Raw genomic sequence first — 12,332 nt, 5'->3', positions numbered from 1 at the left:
TCAAACTGTTTATTGGCTTAGAACATTAACTGTGTTTTCTTACACAAGCATTTTATTGCAGAAAGGGGTGCACTCTGACCCATACACATTCTCAGATTCTGATAGTGAAAGTAATCAGACTCTAACATGGCTGTTATTCAATTTAATTGATGATTGAAAAGATTCACCGCCCCGTTCAATCGGATAGAAGTTTCATACAGATTGGCCTCAGCTGGTTTAATCTATCCTGATTGAAGTGTATGCACTCCCAATTGAGCTCTCAGATGGGTTATTTATGGATTATTAGACTGCATGTAAAGAGTAGCTAGTGAGGGAGGGGGAGTGAGACGTACAGGGAGCCAAAATGTGCCCAGGGATATAAGACTAGAACTCCCACTTTAACTGGATTTGCATTTACAGTCATATTTATGGTATTTAGCAGATGGTCTTAACCCACAGCGATTTTATCTACTTGGAAAACAAATCCTTATACTGGATCAGATTGGAGGCTAAAGATTTCCAACAAGCATTGCTCATACATTAAAAGAAAATATGCATCGCTTATTCAACTAAGTGCATAATTAGTGTTCATTTAAGTGCTTATTGTAGAGCTTCACTGTGCATTGGAAGCTTTGCATATAAAACTTTGCTAGTTGGAGGTTACAAGTTCAGTGAAATTAGCATTTTTGCATAGAAAATGTAGCAGACTAACATATCAGAACAAATACCAGCACAAGCAGCTGTTCAAATTGCTGACATGTTAACATAGCTGACTGGCTCGATAATTAGGCACACAGTGTAAACCTAGCTTGGTCCGCCGTTTGCTTATTTTTGACAGCTGTGCTGTTTCCATGCCCACTAGACATTTTCATACTCGGCAATATAAAAATGATGATAGAACCCCTGACCATTATCTACTGACACCACTTGAATAGTCCTCTTTCCTCTAACTGTCCCTCGGTCCTGCAGTGTGTCTCGTCTCCTAACTCCCCTCCTCCACAGACATGCCTGCTGAGTCGCCTAATGCTGCTCCATTAATAACAGGAGAAACTGAGAACGAGAGAGATTAAGAGAGAAAGAGGGACATTTAATAAGCCGAGGGGAGCAGGGGATGGGAAGACAGTGAGAGTATTAGTGATGGTTCCCAGCAGGAATTGATCATCAGAGTCTGAGGCTCGCAGCGCTGCTGGTCAGTCACCTCTCACTCCAACGATGGCTCATGTGGAGCCTGGATGTAATGGATGTGCACTAACAGGCCACTTCAAGGGCAGTCTGTGTGAGATCGAGGGAGACATGTGTGTCCTATATCTTGCTGGTTGTGGGCAGTCATGCGTAAACAGTTTGACTCACCTTTTATGACACTTGGTGAAAGTTCCTGTTGAGTCTCAAACTGTATAAAGGGCAAGCAGGGTGGATCAGCACGCAAACACTCTCCCCGAGCATACACTTTTATCAGAGTTCAGTACATTCATCTAGTTGTCTGTTCTCTTACTTTACTTTGTTCTGTCCTCTGTGTTTTATTCTAATTTTCCTTTTATCTGTACAGTTAAACAGCGACACAGTTTGATTTATGTGGAACTTCTGTATGCACTGCATGCTGTAATGGCTTGTAAAGCTCAAACCTCCTTTTTAAACTTATTTGAAGTATTAAAGTCCCAAACACGAAAATTTGGTGCGTATATGTGTTTCAGCCCCCAATGGCGGATGAGCGTCGTGGCACACGTCCGCGGTCGATGGTGCGCTCCTTCACCATGCCCTCATCTCAGAGGCCGCTGTCTGTCGCGTCTGTCACCTCCTTATCATCAGACAACTCGCCATCAAGACCAGGATCTGATGGGTACAACACACACACACACACCCCTACCCACACACATTCATCACCATTCAGTATCATTATCCATACCGTCTTGTCAGAACAGGATCAAAACAGCATTTGCAGCTCACACCAGCATTAGCCATGTAGGAAAGAACATTTTGTTAGGACTGCTCATAATAAATGGAATAAAGATCTTACACTTCACAAGTAGACCTGTACTTGAAAGTTTACAAATTCATTGATTTTTTTTTTTGGACAAACATGCATAGTCATTCTTTTATGTTGAATGATTCAGTTTTACATCAGAAAAGAAGCATCCCTCAGTATAAATGAATAAGTGATAAAATAACAAGATAAATACTAAGCTTACCTTACTAAAACGATCTTATATCCTTTTTAGACATATCTCATTATATTTGAGTAAATTTCCTTCCACCTCCCAAAAGCATGCTGGTAGGTGAATTGGTTACGCTACATTACCACAAGGTGTGAATGAGTTAATGATATCATTTATGCTGATCAGTCTAGCCTATATAGTACTATGTAGCTTAAAGCATACCTATTATGGTTTTGAAACGTGCCTAATTTTGTTTTAAAGGTCCCATGCAATAGATTTACACGCGTCCAAGGTAAAAAAAAAAAAAACAAACACTTTAATGTGCTCATAATTTACATTTCAGCATGACCTTTTTTCCCAGTGTCACAAGCGACTCGTTGATGATGATCCGTTCTAAACTCCTCCTTTCAGAAAGCATACTCTGCTCTGATTGGTCAGATATCCCGGTCTGTTGTGATTTGGTCTACCGCTCTGGGCGTGTGTCGAAAAGGAAACGCCCACTACCATAACGACTTTCATCTCTGTCTGTTCACGAGCAGCCGATGAAGACCATAGGCAGGGTTTTTTTTTTTTTACAAACCTACGTAGGTTAGTACAGGAAGTAAGTCTGGAATCACTAACGACTCGTTTCAGCTGTTCAGAATCGGTTCCTTCTTTTGGGAGTCAATAACTCCGTTTGTCATGCGCTTTGATTTTTGAAACTTTGCAGATGTTTGTACGTTCACAAACAGCTCTATAACACACTACATGAAAGTTAATATTTGAAAAATCATAATGGGTGCACTTTAACTCAAAGTACCTTGCTCTTTTCTCACTGCACACTAGTGGAGTATCTAAGTAAACACAGAGGTGTTCTGGTCCTAAAGGAGGACTAAGGGCCCTTTCACACTGAGCGCGACACAAGGGATCACCTTCGGCTAATTCACACCTGAACGATAGGTGGTGTTGATCGAGAATGCATTTTATGCCTGCACACTAGGTGGCGCAACCCACTATTCGGCTGATCAGCCTATGATCTTTGACCACTGAGAAGAATCATTACTTAAACGTTGGCGCATAGCACCACAACACAAACTGTTAAGAAGCACAGAAAAGATTTTTTTTTTTTTTTTTTTTTTTTTTTTTTAGTCGCTGTGATTTATTTTTATCAAAACATTCTCTGTTCTCAGACACCAATGATAACAAGAACTCAACATACATTCTCTTCTCTTCTGGAATACTTTTCTTCGGTGTTTACATTTGTTTTCAGAACAGGTTTCTGTGCTATAGCGCCACCAATCTTGCCCTTTTGTGCAACAGCAGCAGCTCCTGGTACATGATCTAAAGCGCAGATCTAATTGGACGGTCTGTTTCATCACTGGGCGATGGGGAGAAAATCTACATACTGGTCGGGAAAAACAAAATCTCTCTTTGTTGCCCTGCGATTGATCGAGCCCGGTGTGAATAGCTCCATAGGGATCTATTGTTTCGATTCAAGAGCGTCAATACGTCATACTTTTGCGACACTTAATCGCCCTCTGTGTGAAAGGCCCTTAAGATGTGCCATGTATCTCCTGGTGAAGGCCACAGCCAATCACAAACAGCTTTGATAAGTCTAAATAAGATGTCACTACTACTAAATGCCTCACAGGCTGTGAGCCATGGTCATATCTTAAGACATAGGTTCTTGAAAAGTGTATGATTTCAATAGTTGTACAATACCCACATGTCCAAAACCACTGGATATATGGGTATTATACCACTGACCATTACATAGTGCATTTATTTAGGACTCTTGGCATTTTCTAGTCATGGTGGAGAACATTCAGTGCACTCTGAAGTATCTTAATATATTACACGTAATTACTGTCCAAATGATTTTTCAATGCACTTTGTCATTTGTAAGCACAGCTATACTTCTCTTTCACCCCATAAAAAGAGAAGCTCGGTTGATTATCCGCAGCTGCTTCCGTTAAAACAGCAAGATTATACTTCATTTTGGGACCTTGTTTGTTTTAACATTAATGTGCTGAATTTATGCCAGGAAAAAAAAAAAAGTGCCACAATATGATTAACAGCTGGAATGTGAGCTTGCATTCATGCACTGATGTAGAACAGAAACGCCTCTCAGAACTCCTCACTGTGTGATTTCTCTAAATTTTGTACCGCAAAGCTTTTAATTTCCCACCACCCGTCGCTTTTCTCTGAACCAGTAATGGTCATCAAACAAAGGCATCCGCTCTCTTAAATGTACTACAAAGTCTGATAGTGCATAAAAAAATTCTGTGCTTTTATGAAAAGTAATGTCTTTAGTATAGGGTTAGTGAGGGGTGTGTGTGTGTGTGTGTGTGAGAGAGAGAGAAAGAGCTCAGTATGAGTGGATGCCTTCAACATTGTGTATCTATGGATGCATGATTGGGAAATGTGTGTGAGCCTGATAAAAGTGTGTGTGTGATAGAGAGAGTGCTCAGTATGAGTGGATACCCCTAGTATTGGGTATCTATGAATGCATGATTAGGAAATGTGTGTGAGCATGATTAAAGTGTGTGTGAGACATATTGAGAGGTTGCTGCCAGTCCTGCAAAGCAGGCACTGTATTGCCAGCCTGAAGGATTAATTAGCCCATGTTTGGAGAGTGTGATCTCATCAGCGATGCCCTCCACTGGTATTTAATTGCAAAGGGCATCGCAGCACATGCTCTTTAATTTGATCGGTTAATCCGTCCGGTTGAAGCAGTCTGATTCGCTCAAATCGGCGCCAGCACTTAGAAATACCAATTATGAGAGGCAGCACTGGTTGTGTGAGAAGGGCACAGAAACAAATTCCTATCAACTCTGTTGACATGGTAAATGTCATTTAGACTTGTTTTTTTTTCTACCAAATTTTTATAAAACGCTGTAAAAGACATGGAGACTGGATATTGAATTGATACTGTGAGCATTCAAATGAGCTTCTTTGATAGTTTTGGTAGGTATAAAGGCATACTTTTGACATCCACTGATGCTGAGGTTGCTGTCGGAGTTGCAATAGTTTTAATGGTCCTTTATGGAGACACTCTTGAAGAATGCTCGCTTGTTGTACTGATCTGATGTGGTGATATACGTGTGAAGTTCTGCCCTGGGTTTTAAGACTTTACTGTACTGAATGACTGAAGAAGGTGAATGGACTGAGTAGAAAGTAAGGGGCTTATTATTTTACTGCCTTCTTTCTTAACATATGCAGACAGCTGAGACTGCGCGGGAAGTATACTACAGAGATTTGACAGAGTAGACAGTAGTAAAGTATTGGACCACCATAAGCCACGAGAACATCTTCAGTGTACATTGGGATAGATTCTGCCAGTCTTAGGCACACTACTGGAGTGATGAACGTCATTGTTCTAGAAGATTGTTGTTATTTTGATGATGGTGTTGGAGAGCACTGTCTAACACGTTGCTCCAGAATCTCTGGACTTCCATCATTTTCATCCTCATCAATCTATTCAGTGAGGACTCTTGCTCTGTGGATTGGGGCAGAGTCATCCTGGAAGAGCCCATGCCCTTCAGGATAGAAATGTTGGCTCAGATCAATTGCAGAAAATGCATATAAATGCACAACACAACAAATATTCCATATTTTTTCCTTTTAATTTGCTTCTCGTCTATAAATACCAGGACGTCATGCCCAAATATTCCATATCCATATTTGTAGCATCTCTTTCAGACCAAATGTCAAAGGAGCACTTCTATTTGCCCTCCATTTCACAGATGTCAGTATGATATTAAAAATTGCTTTAACGTCCATTCTGAGACCATGCACCCCCCCCCCCCCCCACCCACACACACACACACACCACACACACGTTTCCTCTTACTCCATTTTCCTTTTTATCTTCCTCTTTATATCCATCATTTTTCTGACTCTTCACCCAAAAAAATACATTTTTCCCCTCCTTTCTTCCTCTAGTTTTGCTCTGGAGCCCCTCTTGCCGAAGAAGCAGCACTTTAAGTCTCAGGACAAGCTGGACCGGGATGAACCCGAAAAAGACAGGAAGGAGAAGAAGAAAGAAAAAAGAAACAGCAAACACCAAGAGATCTTTGACAAGGAGCTGAAGGCCACCGACATTCCCATGCAGCCCACTGAGGCGGTCATCCTGTCCGAGACGGTGAGAAAACACACACAAACATCCTTTTATTTATTTATTTATTTATTTATTTATTTATTTATTTATTTATTTATTTATTTATTAAGGTTACTTTTTTTAAAATAAGTTTGCTAATGCTTTCTTGTGCAGAACAGTTTAGGTGTGACTTAGGGCTTAAAAAATAGAGAACAGGTCCATAATAACTTAATGATAATCAGCACCTGGTAACATTGCAGCGTTTGACTTGGTCTATTCATAGATTTGCTATTATTCTTTAATACAGTGTTTCTCCTCACCAGGAGTCCATAATGCATAGCCCGGGGGTTTACAAAAAAGTAATAATCCACTATTATCACAGTTATTATATTTATTAGGCGATTTGCATGATCATTGGAACTGAACTTGTTTAATCCAAATCTCTAATAACTCCAGTAACTCAAAAACAAGTAGTAACTTAATATGATCTCTCAGTGGATAGTTCATAAATAAAAAGCTCTTCCGCAGCAATAAATAGGCAAAACATTACTGTATTGTACTCATTTGAATAATGGGCCTGATATTTTAATTATAAATTGAATTTGATCAGGTTCCTGAAATTTCTTGTGTCCCTGTCTGCAAAAAAAGTTTGAGAACCCCTGCTTTAGTGATTATAGATTGCCTCAACGTTATTATATATATATAGATTTATATCTTCATTCATATGTAAAGCTCATTGTGATATTAGTAGGAGTAGTAGTATGACCCTATATTAATATGTATTTCTGAAGGAATAATAAAAAGTGATCTGTGGGTTTATCAGGACTAGTCATTTTCTCAGTCTTCCTCATGTGGCTCAGTTTAATTCTTAATCCTTCTTGTTTTGTTTTGTTTTTTTCGTTTTCTTCTTCCTGTTTTCAGATCAGTCCACTGCGTCCCCAGAGGCCAAAGAGTCAAGTGCTAAACGTGTTGGGAGATAAGAGGCTGTCTGTGTCCCCGGGACCTGCTGTTCCTCAGACTACTTCTACTCTTCCTCCTCCCATCACTCCAAGGGTCAAGCTCACCTTCAGCATGCTCTCCTCCTCCAGTAAGCTTCATTTAAGTAGTAGCGTATTCATTTCTTTTACTCAAGTTGCGAGAATTAACCTAGCAACTTTGATTAGTTCGATTGCTATGTGCAGTACGTCACTTTTGCCTTAGCTACATCGTTCGAATAGAGGTTACCTGAAGAGGAGCTTTTTAGCATGCTAGAGGTATCACCTACTTCTGTTTCAAATACATTTTTGTTTTTTCGACTCACTCAAGGGATAGAATTGATAGAAATGGCCTTGTTTATAAAGCTCATTGTTCTCTACTCTCTTCCTCTGAAAAGCTCTATCTAAGCTCCCTACATGCAAGTACTGCCCTCAGTCTGATGATCTAGCAGTTGCTTTGTGTGTCATCATCTTTACTGTGGCATTTCTATGGGACTAAGGAAATAGCGTGTGCCTATCCACTGCAGTGATCCTGCTTCTGGTTTTAATAGAGCCGCTATAAACACTTTATATCAGTGTGAAAACAGTGTAATAAACTGGTTACTTAATATTCATACACAGCATAAAGAGATTGTATTTTTTACCTACGCTATAACACATCTTTGTACCTTATTAACTGTGTTTTAGCGTTTTAATATCATATAAATTTTAGTGCTGCCCTGTACATTTTTGTATGATAGATCTAGAACTGAATGGGATGGGCTATGGTGAGACTCCACCTCCTCTGCCGATCAAAAGCGGTATGGGTGATTATGGGAACCTGATGGAAAACCCAGAGCTGGCCAGCCCAACCACACCTCCTCCTCATCCTCTACATCAGCGGGTAAAACACATGAGCATGCACAGACATCCACATACCTTTCTTGCAATTAATGAAGCCATAATATGCCATTCTGAACCAACACAGGGTTTAATGTTGTTTTCGATTCAAATTCAAAATGCTAACTGGCAGCACAGTTTTGACCAGGAGTGACACTAACTGTGCATGTGACCTTTGCCGGCTTGAAAACTGTCCTGTACACACAGCCTGTATGTGCAGCATTGTGATGCAGTGAATGAATGTGCACTTAATTTTCATCCATTACTTTAAATTTTTATCCTTTTTACTTGATTTGTCCTCACTGATTTGATCTGTCCATCCATCTTTCCTTACCTCTGCCTTACCTTATTAAGCTCCATTCTCTCATTCACATCTCTTTTCAACTGGACCGCCCCTTTCCATCTATTACCCTTTAGTGGCAATGATGACTGGCTAGTCTATTCCTGCTTACTCTCACAGTAAATGAAATGATTTATCTTGTGGTTAAAGAGAAATGATCTGATTGTTAGGATCTCTGATAGAGGGACACGTTTCTCCCTCCACTGTGTTTTCCTCTTCATATTCCATTTTTGATGCCTGTTACATGTATATGAAATTCTCTCTATAGCACACACTGTATGTGCACGTTTGCAGTTGCAGTCTCCATAACTTGTAGTCCTTGACGTATTGTCTTGATGTATGTGCTTAGAGGACCCCTGTGAATTACTTACAACAGTTGTCACAGTTTCTCTCAGCACACACACACACACCATACTAATAATCAAATGAATCACAATCTTAAATCTGAGCTTCATAAGTGCATCTCATTAACCCACGGAATAAAAAAAAGCAGATACATAACTGTTGTACCTCAAGTATGTAAGGACTTGCTTTTAGGTCCCTGCTCAATGGTGAGGCAATCATTAACCCATTAGTTAGCCCACAACTGGCAAACGTTAACTATTAAGTATGACAATGAGAGATCAGTTGATATAGATTTTTTTTTATAACCGATACCGATTATTTGTGCTTTTATATGCATGATAACCGATATGCAGAACCGATATTTATTGTTTTACTTCTGTTTTTGACACAACGATAACACCACTGAACTGAACAAACCATTCTATTTATAACAGTTTTTGTCAATTTCACGTCCTCCTTGCATACAAAAAACTCTTAATTATACACCAATAAATAGAGGGGTCTGAAAGAGTGCAAAAAATAAAGTGCACTGTTACTAAAGTGTCTCGTGTGTGTGTGTGTGTGTGTGTGTGTGTGTGTGTGTATAAATATACATAAAAGTGTCGATGAGATAAACAGATTATGTGACTCCGTGAGTTTGTCTCTCTTTCTTCGCACCAAGCTGCTTGAACTACATATCCAACATTTAAGTAACGCATCTCTTTTGTACATTAATGGCTGTTATGTTAAATAAAGTTTATTAATTAAAGCAAAGCAAGTATACTTTACCTGTGCACACCGTTGATGACTTGTCTCCCCCTTGTCTAGATTTAGTGCTGCAATAGTGCTCTCAATTCTTGCAATTCTCAAAACGCCCACAAGATGGCCATTTATCGGATATTGTGAAATTTCAAAACCGATAACCAATTATGAAAAAATGCTAAAATGTCGGTAAAACCGATTATCAGTCGATCTCTGTTGACAACACTCCAGTACAAGCGTAAATGCTGTAACCCTGGCCAGTAATGCATGCTCACAGAACCAGACGTGATTAACACCTGACATGACATGAAGGGACATGGCGTGAAGATATTGATATCAAATACTAGGCCGCTGTCATTTTGCGACCTGTGAAAAGTTGAACTCCCTTGAAAACTCAGTTATCCTGTAAATTTCATGGCAAATTTGAATCAATCTGTACATCCCAATTCAATACTGTTTAGAAAGATATAAGTTTGAGTGACGCAGTGTGAACATTACCAGTAAAAGCATGTCACTGATTTTCTGAGTTTTGAGTGTGTTTATTGTTCGGATTGCAACAAGATGACATTTATTTCCACTAAAAAAAAATATCCAACAAGTACAAAGATGTTATGGTAAATGGTGTTCTGGGAACATTCTGTGCTGAGGTGATGTCTCACACCTCAGAAACAGCAGGTATAGTGTTTGAAATGAAGTACTTATTAAATGTCACCCATAGATTCTAACTCTGATGTCTCTGCCTCTTGCTTCTTTTCTCTCTCCCTTTTCCCCCTCTCTCTAGCATCTGCCCCCTCCACTGCCGAGTAAAACCCCACCCCCTCCTCCTCCAAAAGCCACAAGGAAGCAGACCTCCATTGACTCGGGGATTGTGCAGTGAGAATGGCAGTATATCAGACAGAGACTTCGGCGCTTCCTCAGACGCTGGGCTTGGGTGATTTTGATTCAGCCTTACTGACAGTGTGATAAAAGCAAGAGTTCATAGCAACTCCCTCATCATCTTCACACTGAAAGAGTTGGCCTGTCCAGGGACTCTCTCCTTTTTTTTTTTTTTTTTTCTTTCTTCGACTCACCAATTATTAGTCAAAGCCTCAGCCCAGGTGGTAGTGCCAGGTACATTATCTGATCTGTTTCACACATCTGCAGGCCTTTTAAATGAAATCGTCTGGAGAGGCATGAGGATAAAATGAACAAATCATGACTTGCCTGTCTGGCATCAGTATGCCGGTTTTTTGCAGCATTAGAATATTTGTAAGTTTAATAGTCAGCTGATTTTACTTAAGATTTGTGGTCTTGCTTTTCTTCCCCCATTCTGACGCTATGATCAAGAAATGGCCGACTATTCCAAAGCTTAGGGATCATCACGTAATCAGAATATGCTTTATACATTTACCACTCCTCTTTTTCAATATATACACGTGTACAGATGTTTGTATATATGAATTTTTTTTGTTTGTTTTTTTTTTTCCTCTGGACGTGTATTTTATAATGATTGTATTAATATTGGGGCAAATTAACTAGCAATTTATTTTTTATCCAAAAAGGGCTTTTTAGGATTTTAAATGACAGGGATTGTAAAGTACTATTATTGAATATGTATTTTTTTTCCTCTTCGTTTTGGAGTGTACACATCTAACTCCCACTGTCATACCTTTGTATAGAAACTGTAATGCTGTAACCTTGGATTACAATAACAATGACTGTTCCAAATTCACTACTGACTTAAATAAACTCATTGTATGTATTTTTAAACTTGGCTACTGAGGCTGTGCTGACCCAACAGCATGGTTAAAATTAATCTAAGATGTATTTCTGGTGCCTTGTTTCTGATTAAAGTGTTGTTGATCACTGACCCTCACTTCCCTCTGAACAGGCAATGGAATTGCTCTTAGACCTTTCCTCGTTCATTCTTATACATTCCCTCTGCAAGTTACTTCACATTAAAGGGCAATGGTGCAATCACAGGCCTCTGTAAGTTGATTAAGTCATCTAGATTTGCAGTCCCCTCCGAAACTGCTGGAACGGCAAGACCAATTCATATGTTGTTGTTTTTTTTGTTGTAGAATGAAGACATTTAGGTTTGAGATCAAGAGATGAATATGAGAAGAGAGTTTAGAATTTCAGTTTTTCTTTCCTGGTATTCATATGTACATGTGTTAAACGATATACAAAATGTCCTATGTTCTATCAGACCACCCAATTTGTATGCGAGCACAAATATTGGAACGTTAACTGAGGTGTTTCTTGTTACCCAGGTGTGTCCTCTTAGATTGACCGTTTAAATAATAAATAGCTCTGAACCTCTCTTGGTTTTAGCCTTCAGTGGAACTGGGAGGTTTTAGACTGGCCAAGTCAATTCCCAGACCTCAAACCAATTGAGCAGCATTTCACCTCCTGAAGAGGAGACTGAAGGGCGAAATCCCCTGAAACAAACAACAACTGAAAGAGGCTGATATAAGAGAAGAAACCAACAATTTGATGTCTGTGAGTTGCAGGCTTGATTCAGTTATTGCAAGCAAGGGGGGATGTGCAACCAAGTATTAAGGCTTTGGGTGGGCTGATACAAAAAGGTTCTATGTTTTATGTTTAACACCTCTAGATGTAAATACCAGGAAATAAAAGCTGGGTGGAAAAAAACTCTTCTCATATCAATATTTTGATCTCAAACCCAAATGACTTTGCTGTATAGCACAAACAACTGAACTGGCCTTGCTGTTCCAATAGTTTTGGAGTGGACTGTACTTGTAATAATGTGTCAAATTCCAGTTTTGCCAATGACATTTGATGCACATCATAACTAAGCAAGTGCATAAAGCGATATCCACTACCAGCCAATCAGCATCACG

The 12,332-nt window shown here is 39.5% G+C and overlaps 1 protein-coding gene across 2 annotated transcripts in view; it reads left to right on the top strand.

Annotated features, from left to right (window-relative positions):
- dock1 (dedicator of cytokinesis 1) overlaps nt 1–11,338 on the top strand; it is a 284,293-nt gene extending 272,955 nt beyond the window's left edge. For both annotated transcript variants that reach the window (XM_053685217.1, XM_017483522.3), the window contains exons 48-52: nt 1,671–1,816; nt 6,057–6,255; nt 7,132–7,297; nt 7,925–8,067; nt 10,271–11,338. In XM_053685217.1, the coding sequence (XP_053541192.1) occupies nt 1,671–1,816; nt 6,057–6,255; nt 7,132–7,297; nt 7,925–8,067; nt 10,271–10,366 (750 nt within the window). In that variant the 3' untranslated portion in view covers nt 10,367–11,338. The remainder of the gene's footprint in view (nt 1–1,670; nt 1,817–6,056; nt 6,256–7,131; nt 7,298–7,924; nt 8,068–10,270) is intronic.
- The last annotated feature ends 994 nt before the right edge of the window (nt 11,339–12,332 follow it).

The sequence above is a fragment of the Ictalurus punctatus genome, chromosome 13, assembly GCF_001660625.3.
Source record: "Ictalurus punctatus breed USDA103 chromosome 13, Coco_2.0, whole genome shotgun sequence".
In the NCBI taxonomy this organism is placed as follows: domain Eukaryota; kingdom Metazoa; phylum Chordata; class Actinopteri; order Siluriformes; family Ictaluridae; genus Ictalurus; species Ictalurus punctatus.
Note: the sequence above shows the minus strand (reverse complement) of the source record. Positions and strands in the feature narration are given on the sequence as shown.